This window comes from Ursus arctos, unplaced genomic scaffold (genome assembly GCF_023065955.2).
Source record: "Ursus arctos isolate Adak ecotype North America unplaced genomic scaffold, UrsArc2.0 scaffold_2, whole genome shotgun sequence".
NCBI classification, from domain to species: domain Eukaryota; kingdom Metazoa; phylum Chordata; class Mammalia; order Carnivora; family Ursidae; genus Ursus; species Ursus arctos.
The window spans coordinates 12,236,674-12,264,530 of NW_026622874.1; the positions used below are offsets into that span (position 1 = coordinate 12,236,674).

The window sequence follows — 27,857 nt, forward strand, 5'->3', positions numbered from 1 at the left end:
TTCCATTAACATACAAATATATACTTGTATAAATGCAGGATATGTCTTCTTTATATATCTATAACTTTGTCCATATCTAGAGTTCCCTTCTACAAACTATCTGAGATGATGACAGAAAAGTCAAATATTGAGGATTCACCTGGGGCTGGAATAGTATCCAGTGAGACACATATATAAATAAATAATTGATATATAATATTAATTGTAAGCCATTAGCCAAACTTCTCTGGATAGAGCCTCTTGTTTAATTCAAATTTTAGAACCATGGGAATGTTTCATATACCCCCCCAAATAAATAAGTAATTAAATGAACTGAGGTGCGGGAAGTAAACTCAAAACATAATACAAATAGTAACCAATGAACTTAGCTATATAAAAATGAATAACTGAATAATCAAAGCACACTGAAGAAACAACTAGCCTAAGTAACTTTGGAAGACAGTATTTGACTATGTACTGTAAAAGTAAATCTCCCCCCAAAATGTAGCACACATGTACTTTAGTTAATAAACGTGTTTTACACAAGAGTATGGGTTAGGAATTTTGAAACTATCTTTTGTGTTTTCTAGGATTGAGCAAATAGAACAATATACTACAGATGAGAGCCAGATTTATCCCTGTCAGAAAAAGAGAAGAAGAGAGAATAAAGAGAGAAGTCAAGCTAAAGAAGCCTGTGGTATTGAATTAGAATCCAAGGTATCAGTATGAACTCAGGACCTTTCACAGGTCAAAGATTATTGACAGATAGATGGAAATAGGTAACAGACACGCTCATGTATACATATGTGCATACGTGTAGTTCCTAGTTCTCTGCTCTCTCTAGAAGCAATGGCAGGAGAATGAGTATAACTACCATCAGGTTTTGGTTTCTAAATATTACTGTCCAATAAAAAGAACCAAGGCTCCTTGGAGAAATGGGTAATTCCAGGGCTGGGGCAAAGAAGATACAGAAATAGGCTGGAATATTCTGTGCCAGAAATTAAGGAACTACTCAAACCTGACAGAGGGATGTTGAAAAGATATAAGAGCCAACTTGAAAGAACTCCCAAGGCTAAATAGAGACAATTTAGAAAGAAAGAAAGAAAGAAAGAAAGAAAGAAAGAAAGAAAGAAAGGAAGGAAGGAAGGAAGAAAGAAAGAAAAAGAGAGAGGGAGGGAGAAATGGAAGGAGAGAGGGAAGGGAATGAAGTAGAGAGAGAGAAGGGAAGAGAAGAGAAAGAAGAGAGGAGAGGAGAGGAGAGGAGAGGAGAGGAGAGGAGAGGAGAGGAGAGGAGAAGAAGAAGAGAAGAGAAGAGAAGAGAAGAGAAGAGAAGAGAAGAGAAGAGAAGAGAAGAGAAGAGAGAGAAGAGAAGAGAAGAGAAGAGAAGAGAAGAGAAGAGAAGAGAAGAGAAGAGAAAGAAGAGAAGAGAATGAAAGAGGGAAAGAGAGAAAGAAAGGGGAAGGAAAGAGGGAAAGAGAGAAAGCAAGCAAGCAGGCTACAGAAGATCACCATTTGTCCAGCACTACGGTAATAGTTGTTGCAGGCAAAAATGATCCTGAATATTAAAGACTAGATAAAAGTACAAAGAGACACAGGATATTTGCATTTTCTCAAAGTATCCCCCCACAAAAGACTTATTAATTTCAAAGAGAAAAACAGTGAGTTAGTATAGAAATTTGGAAGTCACCACCTTAACCGCGGCATCAAAGTTGGCATCAGCAGCAGTGAGACATTTCAGCATAATCTATCTCCTGATATGAAACACAGAAGGAGGCAAAATCCGTTTTGTGGAATCCTTGCCAAAAATGAGCATCCTGACTTAATCATAGGAACGCATCAAACAAACCAAATGGAAGAACTCATTGAAAGTTTCAAGGTCATGAGATACAAAGAAAGACTGAGGAACAGTCCCAGACTGGATGAGGCTAAGGAGACATGACAGTTAAATGGATCTTGGACCAAAAAAGGACATTATTGGGTGAAATTTGAATAAGCTTTCTCTGTAGATTCATTAGTAGCATTGTATCAGGATTGTTTTTTTGTTTTGTTTTGTTTTGTTTTGTTTGTCCTTGTTTTGATGACTGTACTGTGGTTATATAAAATATAACATTTGAGAAAACCATGTCAAGGGTAGACCAAAATTCTTGTACCATTTTGCAAATTTTTCGTGAATCTGAAATTAGTTCAAAATGACAAGTTAAAAAATAATACTAATCAAAAGACTAATCAATCCAAGCAGAAGTCAATGAGTACAGAGAAATGAGCAGTGAGACTCCAGTTTCCGATGGAAAAAAGTGAAACTCCACCAATATCTAAACTTCAAACAATCCTTCATTAATCACTACTACATCCCAATGCGGGAGTATACGCTTTAGGCAAACCACCCAAAGATGGACTAGCTTTTCCTACAGCTTCTTTTCCTTACGTAGCATTAGGTCCTTCAGCGCTCAGCCATTTCTTCTTGGCTTGTGCAATGTTGCCTTCGCCTCTTGGGACGGTGTTCTTGCCTTTCCCTGTCCTCACTGGCTGCCATTGGAGCTCCTTACCTTGTTCCCTGATGCCTACAATTACAGCTTCATTCCTTTCACCTAAGACTATTTATTCTTATTAAAACAAAAGTAAATCTCCTTGGATATGATAAAAACAAAACAAAACATTGTGCCCTAATGATAATTTATATCTCATCACAAAGGAATTTATTGAATAATCATCATCATCCCTTTTTTTTAGAAAGGGGGTGGGAGAAAGAGCCTTGGCGTGTTATGTGCCTGAAGTGAAGGATGGATAATGAAGAAGGAGAAAGGAGAATCAGGGTCCTTCAGGGAAAATATTTTCTTCTAAAATAGTAATTCTCAAACAGAATCTCAACGGAGTACTGGGCAAAAGTGTTCAGCTCCTAAAATAGTGGCTCTGTTCTCATATTTCACTGGAAAATAAAAGAGTGAATAGAATGTCTTCTTTTTTAATTTGCTTTGAGCTCTTGCTCACTTGGAAAAACAGAAAGAACTTGTAAACAACCAGAAGTGCTGAGCATAATACCTTGCTTTTCTCTGCATAGTGTACTGCGGCTATACCTTCCCCTTGCTTTACATATAACAGTGACATATTTTCTGCTAGTAGAAAATGTTCATATACATTTGATAGAATGAAATAGATCAGTGTTCCATGATACTTGCTTTACATCGATAGAGCATCATGGCTTCTAGCTATAGCCCCGAACAAGTTGGGGATCACTACCCTACTTAAGAATCTAACAACTGGCTGTGAATTGGAATTACATTCCCCTTTTCCACCATCAAAGAGGTGTTGCTAAGCCCTTAGCTAAGAATATTGCAAAACACAAGGCCAGGGACAGCTTGGCGCCTCATTATGCTAATGCAAACTTGCACCCAGGATTTTTCCATTAGCAGTAAGTTTGTGTCACCTAATAGATTGAGACTGCTCCAAAGCTTCATGTGGACACTGTCACTCACCATCCTGCTTTATGGGTATCTAATATAGAGACCAGCCTTTGCCTGTTGCCAGCTCTATCTCGCCTTTTTTCATTTGGGAAATTATTTTTTTCTAACAATGTCTCTAAGTTTGAATTTATTGCTATGAGTTGGGTATTTAGTAAAGATCTCTTTTTGTTGTTGTTGCCTTTGCTGAATTCAAGAGCATTCTAATTCTGAATGTGCGGGCATTCTGAATAATTGCAGCTGCTATAAAAACATAAAATTTTCAAAAACAAAAATTAAAAATTCTTAAGCTTAATGGGTGTTGAACTTGATACATTCTTGGTCTGCTACTTAAGGATGAGGCTAGACTCATGGAATGGCCCAATTCTGAGACACCCACATACAGCAAAGAACAGGGAGGCTTGGGTCTTTGTAGTGTAAGGGCTGGAAAGTAAGTGCACCATCAGGAAGAGGGGAACACATTCCCACTTTGGTCTTGATGACACCCCTGGCTAAAAAGATAAGTCTAATCCTGCAGAAAATCAACATAGTGGTTGCCTGGGGCTGGGCGGGCAGGAGATAGCTGGCAAGGAGCAAGAAGGAATTCTCTGGGGTGATAGAAATGTTCTATGTCTTCTTAGGGGGTGTTAGCTACACAGGTGTATGCATTTTTACAAACGCTTTGAGCTATGCATGTAATATCTGTGAATTTCACTCTATATAAATTATAGCTCATTAAAGTTGTTCATAATTTTTAAAAATGCAATCTCAATGGTCTCAGATAGTCTGCCAGTGAGAGTATAACTTGGAACCAACGTTTGGAGAAGTATTTTCATGTGAGTATAAAGAACCTTGAAATACGCATACTTTTGACTCAGTAATTCCAATTTTAAAAGCTCATCCTAAAGCAAGAGTTGGGGGACAAATATTTTTCTGTAATTGTGGTCATAACAACATTATATTTTCCCCCAATATTTTACTATAAAAATGTTAAACATATGACAAAAGTTGAAAAATATTTTTACAGGGAATACATTCATACCCAATACTCTGATCCACCATTAACATTTTACCTTTTTGCTTTATCTTGTATCTATCCCACTATCCTTTGAATTTGCAAATTATTTTGTGGAAATTTGACATTTTTTTTTTTTTACAATATTGAGTCCTAGCATCTAGGACTGAAAGAAAATATATCAAGAGGCTAACAAATTATTTTTCTTCCTATGCAATGGGATTCCACAGTTTATAAATCTATTATGAGTGACCAAAATATTTTCTTAAGTGTATTCATGGAAGTAGAGTTGAATTTACCCAGAAGCAGATCAAGTAGCTATCTCTGTGTTATAATATAAAGAGATAAGGAAGACACCTACTTTGAGATACCCTCTCTGATCTGCCCTGGTTCCTCAAAGTTCCATTAGCTGGTAGTCATTCTTTTGAGTTAAGGCACTGAATCTAGAGTTAAAAATATGACTAATTCTTGGAGAATGAACACATCCAGCCACTATTGTTGTCTACACATTATACATTCAAATGAGCCACTACTAAGGCAGAAGTTCCTGAGTTGTGCAGGCAAGCTTTGAACTAAGCAGACACAGGAAAGAAGGCAAAGCCTAGTGCTAGTGATTCTGAGTGGCTCCTGGGCAGTAAGAGTAAACCTGGCATTTGCGATAGGGAAACAAGGCATCCGAGTGTGTACAAATGCTGGGCACATTGTAGTGTGGAGCCATCCCTATATTCTGGAAGAGCCAGCTGCAAGAATGAGAACATAATATGTAGACTTGTAGCAAAAAGTTTGTGGATAGTCAGATAAAGCTTTGATTTCCTTTGTAATTATTAAAAATTCTGGGCTCCCCCAACATGCTAAATTATGGTTTGTGTTAGGTATTTGGAGGTACCCCGAGGCTGCAGTCCATCTGCTGTGTATTGTGTCGTTTTGATTTTCTATCAAAGGCCTGTGGGGACTTGGAATGGGCATCCTCAGGGGGCTCAGAGAGACTTTTTGCCAATCAAATCAACTATATCTCTGGCTTAGTTATCTTGTTTTCAAAATCATAGTCACTGTTGTTCCAAAATTAATATTTTTGAATATTCGACACATCCCTGAGGGAGAGCACAGGGCCTCCCCACCTTTGTTTCCCCTGCAAAACAAGTCAAGATGAAGTCTTTGCTGATGAAACTCTTGGCTTCCTCTTCTTCAGCTGGGCTTCATCCCTGTGGCTTTCCCTCTTGGAAATCCCAAAATAGTCATGGAGGCTGGCCTCCAAGGCTAGAGTTGACCTGGCCTGTCTGGCTGTCTTCCAAAAGGAATTTTTATGAAAATATTACTTTGTTTTTTTCTCATCAGAGCCTTTTCTTTTGTTATTAGAGCCCATGCAAAGCTGTGCCCTTCCCCCTCTTTACCATTCTTTCACAATCCCAAATTCTTTCTTCTCTTACCCCATCAAGAATTCGCGCTTCCTTCTCTGGCCTAACAGCCTTTTCTGAGAGGCTGGAAGTAGAGAAGCACGGTGTCTTGATCATGAACATGGAAAGGCATTTGGGGTAATGACACCCTGAAAAGAATTGTCCATCCATCCAGTAATTAATTCCCTCTTTGCTTCAGTGGGAAGTTGGCTACACTTTACTTTTCACACACACACACACACACACACACACACACACACACAAAATTACTGCTGTCAACAAAGGCTCTGGAGAGTAACAAGGAGTTCCCACTATCAGTACCTTAATAGTTCTGCCAAGTGAGACCTCAGTCCCACGTCCCCATCAGAATGCTGGGCCTGTGTTAACCAAGAGTAAGTGTTGGTTGCTTCCTACTGACATTGTCTGGGGGGTTTTTTGGCTGCATCCCCTCTTAGACTGTGAGCTCCTTGAGAGCCAGCACTGTGCCTCATGGTCCCAGGTCGTTTTTTTTTTTTTAAAGATTTTATTTTATTTATTCGACAGAGATAGAGACAGCCAGCGAGAGAGGGAACACAAGCAGGGGGAGTGGGAGAGAAAGAAGCAGGCTCACAGCGGAAGAGCCTGATGTGAGGCTCGATCCCGCAACGCCGGGATCACGCCCTGAGCTGAAGGCAGACGCTTAACCGCTGTGCCGCCCAGGCGCCCCTGGTCCCAGGTCTTAATACAAAGTTTGACACATGGGAAGAGATCACCTGATATTGAATGAATGCATAAATTCAATTTATAGTTAAAAAAACCAAACACATGGCCCTTCTCCATGATTTACTAGTTAAGTATTATAAGAAAAACCACTTAGCTTTTCTGAACTTGCTTTTTTTGTATGAAAAAATGGAAATAGTATTATAAATGCCTGTGGGAGTTACTTGAGGGGCAAATGGAATAGCGGTATGTGGAAATGATGTGTTAACTATAAGAGGGTAAGGGGGCCGACTACTCTCTTTCCTCCTGCTTCACTGTCATCCCAAGAAGGTGAGGATTCAAGACAAACAGGGTGTTCTAGTGTTGACCCCAGGGTGTACCAGTTGTGTGAGCTTAGGCATGTCATCTCTTTGAACCTCTGTTCCTTCTCTGAGGATTGAGGAGACTGTATTAGATAGACACAGAGCCTAATACACTGCTTGGCCCACTTTTAAGCTCTTAGGAGGTGGTCACAGTGGGGAGTCAAAGTAATATTGTGACAGATAGGAACTTCGAAGTCAAGTAGACTTGAGGTCAAGGCTGTGCTCTGCCGCTGAAATGGCTGGGTAATTTTGGGCAAGTTACTTATATTTTTGAACCTCAGTCTCTATAGCTATTTCATATTAATATTAATACCAATTGCAGGGATTGTTGTGATGACTGCATAGAACAAGGGACATGAGGTGCTGAGCACATGGTAGGCAGGAGAGTTTCCTGTTTTGCTTTCCTTCTCCCCAGTCAACAGGCTGCCATCCTCCCAGCCTTGACTTTTCCTGGCACAGTGCTCGAAACCCAAACACACAGGACAGAAGAAAAGAAAGACTGAGCCCCACTTCCCCCCAGGAGATATTCATAGGCCAGGCTCAGGTTTCCAGAAATGCCTTCCTTACTATCCCTAAGTCCTTATCTATATTTCACCTGATGCCAGCTACACTGTTCCCCTTTGAACCAAATCCCAACGTCTGAAATTATTAATGGTTCTACAATCTGACACACTATAATTGCCCTGCAGAGTCCAATTTCCTTGCAGCTATAAAAGTCAATAATCCCTTCCAGATCCTTGTCAGACCTTCCCAGGGTAGTGGCCCGGGTGCATAGGCAGGTGGCCAGGGTTTGATTTCTGCAGATGGGTTCAGGAGCTGCCATGGGAGCCAGGTCTGTTCCCTCTGCCCGGGCACCTTGCTCTCTGCCTGGGAAGCCTGTGCTCACTGATTTTAGTTTTAGTTACCCATTCCTGTGTACCTTGAGTGCACTTAAATGCAGCAATTGCCCAAATTGTCTGACTTAGCTTACTTCCAGCAGGTTGACCTAGCTCTAATTATTTAAACCATACCGCTTCACTTAAGTTATGACATTTCACGTAACTCTTAATTCTGCCATTCTTTGCTTAACAAAAAAAAATAGTGGGATTTTTATCTAACTGGCTCTAGAATGTAAAGTTATGGAAATTCACAAAGAGAGAAGAGCCAAAATTCTGATTATGATGGTTTCATGTTAGTTCAGGGAGGGCTGTGTATGTCAATGAGTAATAATATTAAGAACAGTAACAATACTCATAACTACTATTTATTGAGTGCATATTATGTGTACTACATGGTTTGAATGAAGCCATATTAAAGTGGGTGGAAGGTATAGTACCCCTCCCCAAATTTTCCTATGTGCTTTATAGTTTAAAAATGGATTTCAGAAAGTCTGATAATTATACTCTTAGACTAGCATAGATCATTCAGCTGGAATGGGGACAATGAAAACAAGACAATTAAACCTGAGTATTAAGAGGGCCAATGACAATTTTGAGGGTACTGTACCTGGCTCACAAACTTTTAATAGAAGTTTTCATTTTTAGCACAAAGGCTGACCCTTTACAGCCATGCCAGCCGGTCATGTCACACTGTAGACCTCTTTATTATCAATAACTACAATTCTCTCTAATCTCCGTCACAAACACCCCATGCATTGATCCACATTAAATTCCCATTCTTTCACAGTAGTACCCAAGTCAACCATCCTTTAATGTCACTGTCCCTTTAATTTATTGGTCCTGTGAACTTCTCCATATTCTCCCTCCTCTCCACTTTTCATAAGTGGCTTAATTTCTATGATCAATTGCTATGATGAGTCCCTTCCAGACACTCTCCAATCTCATGCCTTGCCTCTTACTTCATTGAACTTGCTTGATAAAACCACAACCTTAGTTATATCCAGCCCTCTGCCTCCTTTTCACTAGCATCCATGAAGCTAAGTATGACTGGAGAAAGACAAAACCACTGAGCTGTCATCTTTAAAATCACTGCCACCAACACAGGTGGATCCTTAATGTTGCCCAGTAGACATATTTTATTTCCCTGCTCCATTCTCCCTCCTGGTCTTCCAAATGATTGTCTTACACTCTCCTTTTTCTACTCCTACCACTTGACTAGAACCATTTCATCAAAGTCTCAAATGACCTCCAAGTTGCTGAAACCAAGCATTACGTCTCAATTCTCATCTTATTTGATTTAGCAGCTGTGTGACACGCTTCTTTAATTGGCACCTGCACTTGCATCTACCTTCACAGCTATTCCTTCTCTGTGTCTTTCACTGTGTCATTCTCATCTCCCCATCCTCTAAATGCTGGAGTGCCCAGCCTTCAGTTGTTGGCTGAATTCTCTCTCCAAGTGAGCTCATCCTTTCTCCAGGCTTCAAATGCCATTTATATAATGGTGACACCCAAAATATTACCCCCCAGTGGCCAACCCTGGCCCCAGGTTTCATCATGGCCTGTTTCGATGATTTCGGTAACCTCATAACCCCTCTCCCTGCTTCTACCCTTGTGTCTCCTTAGGCTAAATTCTCACAGTAGTCAGAATGATCCTGTTAAATGTAAGTCAGATGATGTCAGTTCTGTGTTCAAAACCTTCCAGTGCTTTCCCATACCGTCCAAAGTAAAGTCCAAAGTCCATGCAATGGTCTATATGTCCAGTCTTCCTGCTCACCACACCACACACTCCATACCCACATCCAATCTCTGATCTTACCTACTACTTTTCTCAGGTGGAGATTTTGTCTGTTTTGTTCATTGCCATATCCCAAATGTTTTGCACATAAACCATAATCAATTGATAGTTGTTGAATACATTAATCAATGAATCAGTACTCATTCCTAGTAGGCTAGGTAAAATGTAGGTTTAGGGATCTTTGGGGATACAGTGATGGGTGGCAGGATGGGCGGGGAGTTGTCTTCCTTTTTCCATCTCCACCTTCCCACCCACTTTCAAACACACAGCTAGTCAAGAAATCTGAGGGTTTTATAGACCTGGGGTAATTTTCTTCCCATTTATTCTGGCTAAGCCTCATCAATGTGCTATTGTAAGCCTGCCCCATATTGTCTTTCTTCCTATAGAAGAGGAGAGAGCAGGTCTTGGGAGGTAAAAATGCAAATGCACTGTGGTGTGGCTGTTCTTGGGATATGAAGGTGCCATCAAAACTGTGATTATTTATTACTGTAGTATAGATCCAGGTATTAGCTATATTAGCTTATACTTAGACTCCTGGCAAGCAGTGGAAAGGGATATGTAGGGACCAACCACATTGCTCCCTTTACAGAGAGGGAGCTCAACTAAGGCCAAGCTTAGCTTGGAAATCAAGATCAGGTGCCTTAGGTTGGGTTTGCCAAATGTTAATTGCACCACATGGTACTGACATCTATTCTGACCAGGTAACAACATACTTTTCTGCCAATAAGTATTTTATCTACTAAACCTTCAGCTCACACAGTTACCTAGTAAGTGGAAACTACATTTACCCCCCCCCTCAAGATTATCTACCTCCTTTTTAAAGGTCAAATTCACTTCCAATCTTTTCTGCTCACATGGCAGGCTGAGATGGGTCAGTTTCCTAACCTGTAAGAAAGGAGAGATGCTAGCCCTTCAATGTCTATAAAGATGTTGTTTATAAAGAGTAGTCTTGGTGCACATGTGGAGGGATCCAGTTTAGCCCTTCTACCTGTCTCTCTGTACCCTGTTTCTCAGTTGTCCATTGTAGAAAAGCAGTTAAAAAGATGACTTTTTTTTCTTTGTCAATGCCTACATTTTGAATGTGAATTATGGAAAAGCAAGGCTTTATTCATAAACCTAAGATTTGTAGACATTTCAGAGCCAGGGTTTTCAAGAAATGTGGAAAGAGAATGGTCTGTTGTCCACTGTTGTCCTTGGCTTGCTCTGCTTCGAATCTACTCCTAGGCTTTTTTCCCTGCTTACTCTTTTGCTTTCAGTTTCAGCTGTCTATTGGATGGTGGTATCATGACAGAATAATAATAATATTTGCTAGTATTTATTAAGCACTATGTGACATGCATGGTGCTTAGCACTAGATCATCTAATTTAATCCTTACCCACAAGGTGGATGCTATTTTTACACCTATTTTACAAGAGAAATAGAGACTTTGAAGAATCAGGTAATGTGTCTAAGCTCAGGTACCTAGGAAATAAATGAGTCGTTAACACAGTAACCGGAGGGGCCACAATCAAGGCTGCCCCTGCTCTTCCTATTGCTGGTTAACAAAAAATAAAAGAGGAGAGGGTAGGAATAGTGGTGCTGGGAAAACAGGTTTGTTTTAAATGATTAAAAAGTCATGGGACAGATTTTGAAATCTGTTACAAGTGTCACTTGTGACAGCAACACTCGACACAGAAGGGAATTCCATGCCAATTCAGTTCGTGCCCCTGCTAGCAGGCTGCAGAACTGAACCAAAGTGGCCAATCCAGATCTCTGCTGACAAGGTACTGGGGAAATAACCATTGTGTTCACTTCAGCATCAAGAAAAGGGAAGCCTGAAATGGTATTCCTGCAAATTGAATCCCAGCATAGGAGAAAGAAACCGCCCTCAAGCTACCAGATACTCAGCCTGATACTAACTCCCCCAGAACAGTGATGACTGTTTGCCCCCTCCAGTTCTCTTTTGGAAGGACTATTGTGCTATCCATCACTCTACCTGCATTAACCCCTGGCTTTCATGACAAACATGTTTCCTAAAGTTGCCAGATTGTGACAGGTCACAGTTTGTATATGGTAAGGACAGAATAATTTTTAAAAAAAGAAGGAAAGAAAGAATAACTCTCTGTTGCAAATAGCTCTAAGATACAAGGGAAATTGGTGTGAAGAGTACTAATGGAGCCCCTGGAATAAGAAATAAGAATAAGAAGAAACATGAATGGTGGAAAGACCTCTACCTTTTCCTGTCCTTTCCCACATGACACCATTATAACTGCAAAATAGTAATCAGATTTTGACTGTGGGGAGCAAAGGCACACTAGAAACTACCTGATCAAACTCTGAGGGAGAAGTAGAATTACCTTTCCAGTGACTTCCTCCTGCACTCAGTTGTGAACTCTTTGAGGCAGGGGTGGTTGGGTTATCTGATTCCCAGTGCCGTGAGCTTAGTTTCCTCATCTGTGAAATGGGATTAATGATATCCCAGAAGGTGGTGGTAGGAGGCTTCTTACAACTTCATATAACCTCATAAGGTGATAGTGTATACAAATTATGTATCCCTGTGCTTGGCACATAGTAAGATCCAGTATAATTATGGATGGCGATGATAATGAAAATGATGATGATGGTGGTGATGATGACGATGATGATGATGTTAAAGGAAAGATAGGGAAAAATCATTTTTAGGCAACTCTTTTGCTTCAAATTCTCTTGAAACACATGCTATAGAGAAGTGAGGACCACTGGATGGGAAATCAGGAGACTGCTTAACCAAATTTCCCTTACCAATGACTTACATTCTCCAGATTTCCATTTTCTTTTTTTTTTTTTAAAGATTTTATTTATTTATGTGACAGAGAGACAGCCAGCGAGAGAGGGAACACAGCAGGGGGGAGTGGGAGAGGAAGAAGCAGGCTCCCAGCGGAGGAGCCCGATGTGGGACTCGATCCCATAACGCCAGGATCACGCCCTGAGCCGAAGGCAGACGCCTAACGACTGTGCTACCCAGGCGCCCCAAGATTTCCATTTTCTAACATGAAAATTGTTTAAAATACCCAAGATCATGTTTAGCTCTAAACTTCTCTAATACTTTATTTGCAATAAATGACCACTTTCCCCTTAAACCTGGCCCCATTTAACTAGTAATTATTATTTGCACTCTTGAGTAGCAGATTTATACTAGATTGTCTTTGTAATATGAAGCTATTTATGAATTTCAGATTAGAAGAGAATGTCACAAGCGAACATTACCTTGTGCTAGTTTCCTAACATGGCTTGAATTGAAAAACACTATTCTGGCTAAAACATCCAAAAGACACCCAGCCTTCTACTGAGCACAGTGTTTGGCGAGAACCAGTGAACATGCCTATCATACATATCACCAATGGAGTGGTGCTGTTTCTTGATACTCTGCTTTCATCTGGCCTCTGAGAGATACCACTGTACCCTAGGATCCATGCATAAAAAGAATCTGTCACCAATGGTTTTAAAATCTGATGGGTATAAGGAGAATTGCAACAAAGAAAAGAAGTAGTTGAACAATAACTCACACATGAAAAAAAATAACTGTATAGTAATATAAATGCTAAAGATGACCTGTTTCTAAATATCCACATTTCTATTTAAAATAGTTTCTCTCCCATATAGTTTTCATAAGTTAGATAAACAATGGTTTATTTAGTTTCCACCATATGCAAGGTTCTCTGCAAGACGCCGTGAGGGAGACAGAGATGAATCAAAGGTACTCTTTTCAAGGAACTGCCAATTGATGAGGAACCATGCGTTAACACATGACTAATAATAACATTGGAAAGTAAAGGCCCAGCTTGCTCAGAGAACATCAAATGAAGTACCGCACATGTCCGGAGGTGAAAGACATTCTTCCCATTAGGAAACATCAGGGGGCACTTTGTAAGACATTCCAATCAGGTCTAAATGGGAGAGAAGGAGCCTCGGAATGGGATCAGGGAAACACTGTTTTCATATGTTTGGAAAGCGGGATTGAGAGATTATAGAAATCCTGGGAAATGGAGCTACAATGCCTAGTTTAGGCCACATTGCGACCTTGAAAGCTTGGCCAAGGAGCTTGAACTTGACTCTCCAAGCAACAAGAAGCCACTAGAAGTGTTTGAGCTGAACGGTTACATTAGTTTACTTGGGCTTTCTTAGGAAAAGAAATGTCAGGAGAAAAAAAAAAAAAAAGAAATGTCAGGAGAGAGGAAACGAGGAGAAGTAGGAAGCCAAGACCTGTTAGGAGGCTGCTTTCAACAGACTTGTTATGGGAAAGTAACAATAACAAACTAGGGTAGAAACATAAGGCGTGGAACTGGGGGATGGGCACCTGAGAGACTTAGGGGGTTTGCTTGCTCACCAGCTGGGCAGCCTGAGTGGCGTGAGGGGGCCAGGGGGCCTGGGAGGGTGACGGTGATGTAACTCAAGCAAAATACAATTACAGAGATTTAGAGGTCCAAGCATGAGAGTCCAGGGACACCCAGAATGAAGCCAGCAGAAGACAGTTCAGAATGAACGGCTGATGTTCTTGAGTGAAGATAGCGCTGAAAGTAGATGTGCTAGTTGTTACAGTCAATGTTCTATTGAAAACCAGAGGCTGAATGGAATTGTCAAGGGAGAGATCACAGAGAGGGGAAAGAGCAGCTCCTCTATTTAGGGAGGAGGAGGAGAGCAATGTAGAGGTAAAAAGGGGAACACAAAAGCAAGGAGCCCCAGAGAGAGAGAAATAAATAGCAGCGCAGACTGGTTCAAAGGGTTGAGGATTGGTTCTAACAACCAGAACATCTTGTGTGGCTTTCATGGGAGGATTTTCTTTAGACTGACACAACAAGGAAGACTTCAGTTTAGTCAGTGAAGGATTACTGTATCCAGCTGCTCTCATTTGCTTTTTCTTTTTTTTAAATATTCTATTATGAAAATGTTCAGATGCACAGAGAAATTTAAAGTATTTTATCATGACCACCCATATACCCACCATTGGAATTCTACCATGAGCTTTTCCCCAGACTTGTTTTATTACATATCTATTTATACTTCCATCAATCCATCTTTTTAAAAAAATGCAATCAACTAAGTAAACTGTACCTCGTTCTAGGTAGTTCTACAGTTACTGGTTCTAACTATACTGTAACCCTAAATATACCAGTATGCACATCAGTAGTTCGATATGTGCTTACAGTTTTATTTTCTTCTGTGGGAGAATTTATACCAATGAAATGCACAAATCTTAAGTGAACATTTGCTGAGTTTTGAGATATATATATATTTATTTATTATTATTATATATATTTATATATATATATATAAAACCTCTCTCTATATATATATGACCTAAATCCCTTTCAAGATATAAAATATTATTACCCTACAAATTTCCCTCACACTCCTTCCCAATCTTCCTTCCCTCCCTCTACAGAGGCAATAACTGGCTCTTCTTATTATTATCCATCATTTATATTTTGACCTTTACTTCATACGAAATGATTTTGCATATTATAAAACTTCATATAAATAGAACTATACAGCATTTGTTCTTTTTGTGTCTGGCTTTTCAAGCTCACAATATGTTGATGACGTTATCCGCATTGTGTACTTTCTTCCTTTCTATTGTTGAAAAGTAGTCCATTGGATGAATATACCCCAGTGTGGTCTTTCATTTTTTTATTAATAGACAAGTAGGCTGCTTCCATTTTTTAGCTATTATTCAAAAGCTGCTCTAAATTTTATATACAGGGTTTTTTTTTTACATATATTTTCATTTCTTTTGTATAAATACCTTGGAATGGAATTGCTGGATTTAATCTGCCATATAGTTTAATTTTTGCAGGAAACTCATGAAAGATCAATTGTTTCTATTTATAATGAGGAAGCTCAGAAGAGTTAGGTCACTTTCTCAAGATTGCTCACCTTCTAAGAGTTAAATACTGGAATGCAACCCTAGGCCTCTCTGAGCCTGAAGACCATGTACTTTCCATTACACCGGCTTATGCAGAAGAGGCACTTTGTCTTCAGTGCATTTCATCTCCTGTGGGCTCTAGCAGAAAGTGTGCTTCAACCTTTGTCACTTCATGGTACTTCATCAAACCGTACCTCCTGTTTCCTGTTCTCCAAAGCCTGTCCTGCTGCTGTGTGACAATAAAGGAACCATATAAATCTAACCCATATTACCCACCCAGACAGCATATTCCATAACACAATTAAAATTTACAGTTTATACTTTTAACATTACCTGTCTTCAGTTGCATTGTGGAAAATAGGGGTAATAAGAGTACTTACCTCTTAGGACTATTTACTTAAATATTTATTAAATAAATATTATATGACAGGTGCTAGAGATAGAACAGTGATCAAAACAGGAGGAGGTACTATTTTCATGTAGCTTTCAATTAGACAGGAATAGACAGTAGTCAAAAAATTACATTAATTAATGCAGTGTTACAAACTGATAAGTGCTCTGGAAGAAAGGAACATAGTCTTATGAAAGGATGAGCTTCTTTAGGGTGAGTTCCCAAAGGAGTGGCCTGTATTTCAATGTTCAAGGGGCACTAAGAACTCAGCTCTATTTCTAGAAGTTCCAGGTGTCTGTAGAGCTCCAATCCAAGAAGCCAGTTACAGTCATAAAACAGGGTCTCCTGTATTTGCTTCCAGAGGACCCCGTTTCTCATTAAGCTTCACCCCCCTTTTCTAGGTACGAGTGTTTGTCCTAATTTCCCGGAATTCTTTATGCCAGACCTTCTTGAAAGCTCCTTTTTCTCTGGATTTATCCGTTTCCCCTAACTGAAATCTCATTCCCTTGGGATGTGAACCGTCAACATCTGAATAACTAACTCATGTTAAGGCACAAACCATTTACAGTGTTGCTCCTCTGTGGCATTCCCCAGCCTTCGCTCAGCCTCAGACTAAAAACTGATGAGGCAGTAATTTCCAGCACTGTATATGGCCAACTCCACAGAGACCTGGTGGTGCAGTACATGAGGAGGCATTATGCCCAGTTCCTCAACGAAGGCACTGGGTGCTTCAAGAACAGATGACCCTTCCCACACTAGGCAATCTCGGCAGATGGAATAGCTGGAAGATAAATGGACTATGTGGCCCAAGTCCTCTTGGAAAAGCAAATTCTTCAGACAAAACCAAGTAGGGAGAGATCTTCATGAATTCTCAACTTTGGGGAAAGGCACAGTCTAGATCTAAATGGAAAATCAAGGACAAAGACTAAACCGTGTTGGGATACTGGATTTCTCTTAAAGCACAAAAGGCAAAGCACACACTGTAAATTGAATGCAAAATTTTTTTGCGAGAGAAAAAGTTTAAATCAGTTTTGTAGGAGTATGTTATGTATAGAGCATTCACCCATTGTAAGTGAACATTTCCATAAGCTTTGACAAGTATATACAGCCAAGTGACACCATAATCAAGACATAGAACAGTTACATCAACCCCAAAAATTCACTCAAGCACCTTGGTAGCATGGGTTATCTTTGATTGAATCATAGACCAGAGTCTACTGAAGAGAAAGGGAAAGACTTGCTAATGGACTAGGTGGGGAATATGCAGGGTGACTCCAAGTTTTTGTCCTGAGGAGCTGAGTACATCGAGGTGCCCCTCTATGAGGGGCAGATGGATGTGACAGGAGGCAGAGCCGTTTTGTGGGGGAAAATCAATAGTTTAGTTTTGAACATCAAGGACAAGCTTATTTATGCAGGACAAGATGTAATAAGTGGATAAGCATTTACAAGACTGGCCACAATAAAAAGTCAAAGAGATTCTTATGGAAATGAAGGAGTACAATTTTACATCTATGAACTTCTCAGTCATTGGAAGAGATGAAGCTATCCAGTATCAGTTGTACTGGGAGAACTTGTGTAAGCACCAACTCCAGATGACAATTCAGATAAATACTGTCATTTGAAGAAAAGTGTTCCAGAGAGATGAGATGTCCATACCTCTTGAACCCTCTCATTCCAATTCTGGGACTTTTTTTCAGGGAATTATATTCTAAAATCAAACCAAATTTAAGAAAACTTTTTATTTGCACCAAATGCTCACTGCGCCTTTCTTTATGATGATAACATATAGGTAGAACTTAAGTGTCTAGAAAAGAGAGTATGTAAGTTAAGTAAGATGCTTTTAGATAGAATATAATAAAAATAACTATTATGGAATACTTACTACATATCTGCCACTGTTCTAAGGCTTAATACACATCATTTCATTTTATCTTCCTAAGAGCCCTATAACATAGTACTGTATTATCCCCATTTCCCTAATGAGAAAAGTGAAGGACTCATTCTTAGCTCACTTACATCATGCAGCCAGTAGGTGGTGAAGGTGAGACTTGAATATAAGCAGGTTCCAAACCATCCTCTACCATGCAAGTGTTGAAGGTGATTGTGATGGATGTGGAGCGAAGATGTGGAGAGTCAGAGTATTATGATAAACAGGAAAGAAAATGCAAAATTTGTTTCTATGCTGAAGTTATAGCTATGTGAAATTATGGACACGTGAGAGAAATACAAAAATGAACCTTTAGATGACACTATTGGAATTTTTCAGTTTATTAGGAACAACTAGAACTAGGAGTTTATTCATGGCTTTGCCAGATAAAAGTTATTTGGGAGGTAAGGGCAAAATCCAGGTGGAAGAAGGTTGGAGAGTGGCTGGCATTGCAAGGGAGAGTAGAAGGGAGAGGGAAGCTTGAGTGTAGACTGATCTCTTGGAGACTATTTGTGTGGGAGAGAAAGTTGCATGTTTTTGTTCGAAGAGAGCCAGGGTCAATAGGTATGAAACAAGCCAAGGGGAAGAAGTCAAAGGCAAGGAGGGAGGAAAAGGAAGAGAGAGACAGAAGGGGATGAGAGGAGAGGAGGAGGGGAAGGAACGAGAGCAGAAGGGAGGCCTAATGGTGAGGAGATGAAGGATTGGGAGTACAGAGCCTTGCACATACAGTTACTCAAAAATATTTATCAAATTGAGAGTTAAAGCTATTAGTTGGAGAGCCCGATAACCGGGGCATGCTTATTACCTTCAAGAGCTCATTTCATTTGTGTGTGTGTGTGTGTGTGTGTGTGTGTGTGTGTGTGTGTGTTTAAAATGAAAATAGTTTTATTTTACTTTCCTGGGTGTATTTCTGCACATATATGTGTGTGTGTGTGTGTGTGTGTGTGTGTGATTCAGAAAGCACAGTAAATAAGAAGAAAACAAAATAATCTATAATCCTATCTAAACTAAACTATGGTTAGAATTTTAATATGTAGTTTTCCTGATTATTTCTATTCATATATGCACACATATGTAAATTCATATTTCTACAAAGGCATCAACATTTGTACTCTACCTTTTGTCACTCAACAATATATGTCATGAACATTCTCCATGTTAATATATGTCTTCCTCTTGAATCGTTCCACAGCATTCTGTTGTAGAAATTAGTATAACTTATTTAACCAATCCCCTATTGATGGGCACTGGATTATTTTGAATTTTTAGTTATTACAAAAAACATTGTGTTGAGTATCCTTCTACATACATCCTAGTACAAATGTTCATTTGTTTCCTTAAGAATTGCAAATCACTCAAGTGAATTCCAGAAGGTCTGTAAACAGCATTTCTTCCCAACAAACAGAGCTGAGAATGCCTACATTCCCCACACCTTGCCATCTTGGGGTACCAGCCTTCTTTCTAATTTTTCAGAAAGCCCCTGTTGAGATGCACATTCAGAACCTCCCCTTTCTCATTACACATTGCCTCATGAATACATAATTTATCTTAGGAAGTATCTAGAAACTTCTGGAAGATATTCCTAGTGGTAGTAAATAAAACTTGATCTGACTTTAGGGCTTTTCCGGAGAACAGAGGAAGCTGAAAACCATCAAGGCAACATTTTACATGTTTTATACCCTGATAACTAGGTCTCTCTGATGGGAATGTAAAGTAACTAAACTACGGAGATGCTTAACAAACATGCAAAGATAGATCTTAAGCAATGTAGGGAGCCATGGATTTTCCCCCGAGTCAAAATTATGTCAAAGTTTTAATCTCCTTTAATTTCTTTCTTTTTAAAGAATAAATATAAAGGCATTGTCTCTCAGTCCTTGAAAATAAGCATGGGAATCACAAGAAAAATTTCGTCCTTTGAACTGTGATTAAGCAAACATTTACATATTAATATAATTTCAGACAAACTACAGAATTCTAGCAATTTATTACAGTTCTAATTTGCAATAAGGGATACCAGTGATATTCCTGCTGATATTTTAATAGAAATTTAAAATGTATATTTATAACACTTAGTCACTTCCCTTTAAAAATAAAATCTTTTCAGCCTGCATGTAAAGTGGCCAGATGCCTAATTAGGATTCCTGAAACTCAGCTGTATTGAGTTAATAAGTATCCGTGGCAAGTATAAACCAGATTATTAGATTAACTAAAATAACCCATTCTTCAACAATGAAAAAAAATACTTGCAAGTTCATAAAATGAGCTGTCAAAGTGGTTTGGTCAATTTTTAAATAAGATTATTATATTTACATGTTCTTGCTGACCTATACCATAATTAGAAATCAAACTGTGCCTAATTTATCTCCCTTATTTTTTGCTGTTTCCCCTCAGGTCTCACTCCTCATTCCCTGGAAATATTTTATTTTTGGCCTGAAAGAAAGGTTATAGATTATTGAAGTTTATGTAAGGTTTTTTTTGTTTGTTTCTTGAAGGGTAGAAAAAGATGAACTATTTTTGATATATGTATCAAATTGTGTGTGTGTGTATACAATTTCCCTATTTTAAAGGTTTTGTGGTATACATACAATGGATGAAATTTCAGTAATCCGAGTTAGTCAATTGGCCACTCTTCCCACAGCTGAAAAGAGTTTTTTATGACGAGGAAGCAATGAAGAGTTATAAACATATATTTTTAACTTCTACTAAGATGATGAATAAATCCATCCATGATATTCAGTAAATTACTGACATTCTGCAGCTTAGTCATGTTTGAAGCTAAATTAATAAATTCATGTTTGCATAAATCTTTATGCTTATTTTCAAGGAGTCTAGAGATAAATGCACTTATATTTTGTTAAGAGAGATAATTAAACTCCCACAGGAAATAAAAGTAACACAAAGATAATGTTTACGGGCGCCTGTGTGGCTCAGTCGGTTAAGCGTTTGTCTTTGGCTCAGGTCATGATCTCAGGGTCCTGGGATCGAGCCCCATGTGTGGCTTCTTGCTCAGCGGGAAACCTGCTTCTCCCTCTCTCTTTCTCCCTCTGCGCCTCCCCACTGCTTGTTCTCTCTCTCTCTCTCTCTCAAATAAATTAATAAAATCTTAAGAAAAGATAATGTTTAATACTTAGTTCAGGGGCGCCTGGGTGGCACAGCAGTTAAGCGTCTGCCTTCGGCTCAGGGCGTGATCCCGGCGTTCTGGGATCGAGCCCCACATCAGGCTCCTCCGCTAGGAGCCTGCTTCTTCCTCTCCCACTCCCCCTGCTTGTGTTCCCTCTCTCGCTGGCTGTCTCTATCTCTGTCAAATAAATAAATAAAATCTTTAAAAAAAAAATACTTAGTTCAAATCGTTAGCATGAAAAATTAACATAATGGATGCAAAGGGCAAAAATTCTTACTTGGCATCTGGCAAGTACTCAGTATCAGCTCTTCTCAGAAGTGGTCGCTCTGCCTGCCATAGCCTGGCTACTGACCCCCACCCCGTATGTTTCCTTATTGATCAAATGAGGATAATAATAGTACCCACTCCATAGGATTGCTACGAAGATCAGATAAGTGTTGAGAACAGCGTCCAGCATACAGCAAATTCTCACCAAATGTTAGTTTTTATTTTTAACCATTAGTACCCGGCAAAAAGTATCTTGCCTAGATTATTACTAATGGGATTTCTATACATCTTATCTTACTAATCAGATTGCAAAAAATCTTGGACAATAGAGATAGGGTCTCGTTTTTCTTTTGTAGCTCCCTCCCTTTCCAGCTTTGTATAATAAGCATGAAACCCACATTCTGTAAATGCTACTGTTTCAATACATAAGTCATTTAGGGAATTAATGTGTAAATTCAAGTAGTGTGAGTTATGGTTTAATTCGTCCCTGACAGAAATGAAAACACAGAATTCCTTCTCAGTCCATCCAGAGGAATCCAAAGGGGGAAAGTCAAATATTTCTTATCATTTACTAATGCTCTGTAATAGAAATGACTCATCGGCCATATTTGTCTTCTCAAAAATAAAGTGTGCTTTTTGAAAAGCATTTGTGTGCTCATTTCTGCCCTATTCGATGAACAATAGGTGGGATTTTTGAACAACAGCAACAACAAAAACAGATGGCAGTTGCTTAGCGGCTGTGCTGGTTCTGAAGCCATTTATAAAACAACAATGCCACCTGTTGGATAGAAAAAGCAAGCCTGACACAATTTTTTTTTGTTCATAGGACAAGTGTTTATTTATGTCTGCTGTAGGCGATGTGGACTGTTGGGCAAAAAAAAAAAATGAAAAAAAGTCCCCACTGTCAAGAATTTAGTCAAGCAAATGAAAGATAGTTTCTACTCACAGCTAACATATGAGTCTCTGTTTTAAAACCTGACATCCCCCCACCGAAATTCTCCCAAGGATTTTTGTCTATCTGGCATTTGCTCTATTGCTCCTTCACAGCCAGTATGTTCCCTCTCCTTGTAAGGGGCTGCTGGGGGGGGGGGGGGAAGCAATCTTTAACACATGTCACTTAATTAAGAGGAGACATTACTTTAAATAAATCAGATAATTGTTTAACAAGTCAGAAAAGATGGTTCCATCTGGGGGAACCAGCTTTGTACTGGCCTCTCCTTGCCATTGCTACACAGTCAGAAATCTCTGAAAGGTCAAGAAAGAAAAATCAGAGTTCGATATTCTGATAATGAGATGACATGTGGATCCCAGTCCCTGACCTTGAAAATCAAAGCAACGTCTTTGTTTGGGACAGTTTTAGAGTGTCTTCAGAGGGGGAAGCCTATCACTACTGCTCAAGAGGACACCTTGCCACTCACCAATGCATTAGTCTAACGATGAAAGCACTTGATGCTCTTGCCTTTCCCTTGTGAGAAAGCACATACCGAAGTTGACCTTGGCTGGGCTTCAGGCAGCAGAGAAAATCTGAAATTGCTTGCTGCCATTGCCACATGTATCGAAAACCCAAGAGGGCATGACAGATGGGAAGTAAAGTTTGCATTATCAAAGAACAGAAGTGGTCTAAAGGAAAGAGGCATCTCTGCTGTTTTTGTTTTTGTTTTTGTTTTTATCATTGGGCAAGATAGGACCTCTTTGGATTGATTTTCTTGCCACGAAACCAACTTAGGTAAAGAAAAAGATAGGTGTGCGCTCAGAACAACAGTTGTCACTTGCGTGTACAAAAATAACTATAATATAAGGCAAGGTGCAATGTCATCTGAGTGTCATGAGTGATTTGGAAATTTATGGGTCATAAAAATTTCAATTAAGATAAACAGGGAAGACTTACACGAAGAAGCTCAAATTGGGAAGGTAAAGGCAAGGAAAATCTGGGATCCAATCAGAAAGAGAACCAGACTGTGGGGGTCATTAGGACAGTTTAAATTTTTTTTTTTTTTTTTACTTCTTATTCTTCCAGGCACATTGTACAACTGCACTTTCCTGCCTCATGTAAGCTAAGGGTGGCTGTGTGACTTACTCCAGTGAAATGTGAGGGAAATCAGTGTATGTTATTTCTGGGCTTTAAAAGGCAGTACAGAATTTTCCATGTATCCTTTTCCTGCCTCAACAACTGTGGATCCAAACATTGGGATGAAGCTTCATTCCGTCTGGTCTCTTGGTAGCCAAGACTATCAGACACCTGCTAATTCACATTAGACGTATACTTTCATGGCGTTCCGTCATCAAGATTTCGAGGTTTGTTACTGCAGCATAACCTGGTCCATCTTGACTAATACAAGGCATTTCCATGAATATATAAAACAATTAGCTAATAAAAGCAAAAATAAGAAGGACAGTCTTCGAACCTAAAATTAGGGTAGAACTAGAGGAAAAGAATTTGTTCAGTAGCTATAAAGAAATGTTTCATGGATAGTATACAAAGTAAGCAAATATCTGTAGATACATACAGTAAACATAGACATATAGTAAATATAGATGATAGATAGATAGATAGATGATATAACATAGATAGAGATAATGTATTTCCAAACCTTAGCCTTCCTCCCACTGAATAACCCGTTGTTCCCCTATTTCCCCAACACTGAAAGCAGCCGCAGCAACAACACGGGGGTATGTTTCAGGTAGCTCCTTCCTCTGTTAAATTATTTTTCATTCCCCAGACTGGAAATTAACAACATCAGCTGGATTCCCTGCTTCTCCCTTTGCCCACACAGGGTTTACACAGTAGCAGAGTAATTTTATTAAAACATAAGTCTGACTGTGGCACGACACAGTCTCTGCACGAAGCCTTCCAACAGCTCACGACACACTCAGATCAAGTCAGTCCTCCCGGAGCTCCTGAGGTCCTGTGTGTTCACTGCCTCTGACTTGTGTTTCCTCCCCGTCCTTAACTCTGCAAATAGCTGTTCCTCAACCTCCTCAAGCACACATCTTGCCTAAGGACATTCGTAGTTTCCAGTCCTCATGCCAAAGTGTTCTTCCTTGGATGACTACATGCTCGCTCCCTCCTTTCCTTCTGGATTCTGCTCAGACCTTTTCTGATCACTTTTCACACTTGAATGACGACCTGTCACAGTGGCTGTGCTTTATTTTTTTCTCTAGTATCTAAGACCCTATGATAAGCTCTATTATTTCCTGTGTCTTTGTTAATAAACTGGTTCCCCTAATGGAACATAACAAGTTCTGTGAACACAGCGCCTGTGTTTATTTTGTTCTCCATGGAATTCTGTTCCATCACCCAGAAGAGTACCTGGCATGGAGCAGTTGTTCGAGAATGATTATTTTCTCAATGCTGAACTGTGCTCTGCGGTGTGGCTTCTACTCTGCCTTTTCAGTCCCTGAATTGGCCACTCAGCGTCTGTCTGGGGTCAGGTGCAGGGTCAGAACCTGCCAGCACGATAGCCCCAGGAAGAAATCAAGAGGGCTTACTGCTAAGGTTCCCAAATGCAGTCCATGGAAAAATTTGTTCTTGCCCATGAGGCAGAGAGACAAACAAGGGCCGATTTTGAGAGTTTTTACATACAGTTAATTTTTTAAATTTAAGTTGTGTCCTGACATCTTTGGCACTCATGTGTCCTTTCATATGAAATGATGATGGAGTTCCAGGACGGCTTTTTGTCTGGCAGTTTGTTTGTTTGTGTTCTCCTTTTCGTTGGCTTTACTTGGCAAATGTTAAAGAGTTTAGAGTCTCCAGTGATTTTCAGTTTTCAAATATTCTAGAATTACCTATCCTAGAAGGTGAGAAACCGAAGCCAGGAGAGATGACATGACTCCTGCAGGTTCAAAGATCAAGGTTTTAGCAGAGCTGAAGCTAAGACATGCTCCCTCATTTCCAGCCAGTTCTGCTTTCTCTACGCAAGACTCCTTTCCTCTGGGAAGCCCTTTGAGAACGATTCCTTCTCCAACTGGGAGTGTTCTTTATCCCCTGACACTTGTTCTTTTAATTATTAAACACTTTGGGGCTCTAGTAGAAAACCAAGACTCCTCTTTCTCATTTTTCTGTCTTTACTCCCCTCTGGAAAACAAGAAAAGTTTAGGATTGAGACTAAATACTTTCATTTCTTGCCATGTCCCCCAGGATGAGGACCACTGCCAGGAGTCAGATTAAAAGAATAGGTACTTTTTGTTGATAACTGCACAAGGTGTAGAAATTATATTTTCTCCTTTAGAAATCTGACTAATTTATTTAAATATTTCTTTGTTGCTTAAAACAACAACATAGAAGAGCTGAGAGAATAAAAGTCCCAACACTCTTCCCGCAGAGAAAACCACAAGTAACAATTTTGCAAATATCCTTCTAGATCTTTTTCTACTTACATATATAAATAAGTAGTGTTCTAGGAATAGCATGGGAAAACCCTGTAAATTTGTGAGAGAATGCACGCACACACACACACACACACACACACTGAGAGAACATATACCACTATGCTAACAGCGGTTCTATCTGAGCAGTAAGAGTAAGAGTGATATGTAACTTTTATACACCATTTTAACACATAGTGTTAAAAATAGGACTTCAACAGAGAGCAAGTTAAGGTTGCATGAAATATTTAGGGAAGTCAAAGAGTTTAAGAAAGTCAGTTCTAATAAGATGAAGTGTCCGTGTTAGAAGCAGGTTGAATGGTTAGGACAGGCTAAGAGGGGGAGTAGAAGGCTACATTGTGGGTAGAACATTCCTAGTTGCTATATTGTCTGATCACCCCTTTGCTGTCCTGGTTGTTGTTTTGTACATTTCTCAAGTCCTCTGTGTGTGTGTGTGTGTGTGTGTGTGTGTGTGTGTGTGCATATATGCATTTTGCAAATATCCAACTAAACTCTAAACTTTATTGTAGACCAGAACCTTGTCTCCGGTGTACTCATTGTCCCCCTACCTGGGGGGGCTGCACAGTACCCAGCACTAGGTAAACACTGAATGCCTATCATGTTGACTTCTGCATTTGTTTATTCTCTTCCTTAAAGACTGTTTGAGCTAAAGATGGCTAGAGTTGTTAAGAAATTCCTTCCCCATCCCTGGTACTATATTGGCTCATGAGCTGCTTTCAGTTATGTTTCTTGTTGTCTTGGAATCTGGCCTATAAGCAGGCAGAGAATGCCAAGCGCACACCAGATCACAGTCGGCAAAGACTGGTCATCACAGCTGACATGGAGAATGGAATGTGTTCCCTTTATGGAGAGCATGGCCCTGGAGAGAAGGTCCGAATCTTCATGAGCCAAACAATTGATTATAGCACCTTCCCACCACCCAGAATGTCCTGACTTCTGTCTATATGGGAACCATCTGGGCCACCATCATGGGCTGTACATTACAATCACCATCAGTAAACTTGGAAAATCACTGGATTCCAGGATCAAAAGGGACCTTAAAGGTATCATAATCCAACATCCACCTTCTTTATAGTGAAGTTATTGATGACTGTTAGCAATTTATGTAATGCATTCGTTGTTAGGAATTCTTTTCATCCATATGAGGATGTGAAATCTCCCTTCCTGAAACTTCTACCCATTGTTTGCTCACTAACTAATATTTGAAAATTGACCTCTTTATATGTCAGATTCTGTGTTATGTGTGGAGGCTGGAAAGATGGGTAAGGCACAGCTCCTGCTTTCAACAGCATCATGCTTGGGTTGAAATTCAACTATATAAATATATAACAAATATGCTGTATTTGTGTGCAATGATTAATAGTTCTGTAGGAAAGCAGGGTAGAAGAGTACCTAACCCAAATTGGGCTGGCAGGGTGAAGGAATGGAAGATTTCTGATGTATGCGCTATGTCACTTCTCTTTCTAGCTTCTTAACCATGGAACTATTTAATCAGCTACTAGTCAACCCAACTATATCACCTAGAGAAAACTTCCACATCTGTTCCATGAACGTAATAATCTTTGCTGGGGCATAGTGACTGAATCCCTATCATTCATTTCCCCACTCCCCTCCCACTCCTTGTAGAAACAATAAGGTTTCAGGAATTAACCCCTTAATCTCATATACTTTGCCAGGATCACTAATCTAAGCCTATCAGCGTATAGCATTCCATTGAAGACAATTACTGTTGAAGGAGTGGGAACATTACGAAGGGAAAAATTATGTTCTGTGCTTGGGAGTGGCATACTTTCTTTCATTTTTTCTTTCCAGAAATGAATGAGGTAACATGTAGCCTATTTCCTACTAAGAGCAACTTAGATCCTTGATGAAGCCAACACTGTTATCAGAAAAGAGACAAAAAGAAATTGGGTCCTTGATCATATTATTGGACTGCATGGACCAGTTCTGACACACACTTCCAAGCATGTAAGCCAAAAAACATAGTTACTCTTGTAGCCAGTTTGATTTGGGTTTTCTGTGACTTGTATCTAAAAGCATCTTAAGTGTTTAACTTGCCTAAAGCCTTATTGAAATGAAAAAATGAATGTCTATGTTTTTTTTTTTTCAAACAACCAGTGTAATAATATTCAGAAGGGAAAGAAAGTTTCTTCGGTATTCTTGTTTTTGTGAATCAATTATGGTTCCTTGTGCCCAAAGGCACATTTTCCAGGAGAAGTGTTCTTGATTCACTTAGAGAATGGATAACAGTTGGAAGCAATTCAGCTCCGCAAGTATTGATTACATGTCTACTCTTTGCCCTGCATTATGCTGGGCACCAAGGT

The 27,857-nt window shown here is 39.5% G+C and overlaps 1 protein-coding gene across 1 annotated transcript in view; it reads left to right on the forward strand.

Moving 5' to 3' along the window:
• MROH9 (maestro heat like repeat family member 9) overlaps positions 1-27,857 on the forward strand; it is a 183,677-nt gene that overhangs the window by 36,576 nt on the left and 119,244 nt on the right. Inside the window, exon 7 of the mRNA XM_048225366.1 lies at positions 570-696. Coding sequence (XP_048081323.1) covers positions 570-696 — 127 coding nt within the window. The remainder of the gene's footprint in view (positions 1-569; positions 697-27,857) is intronic.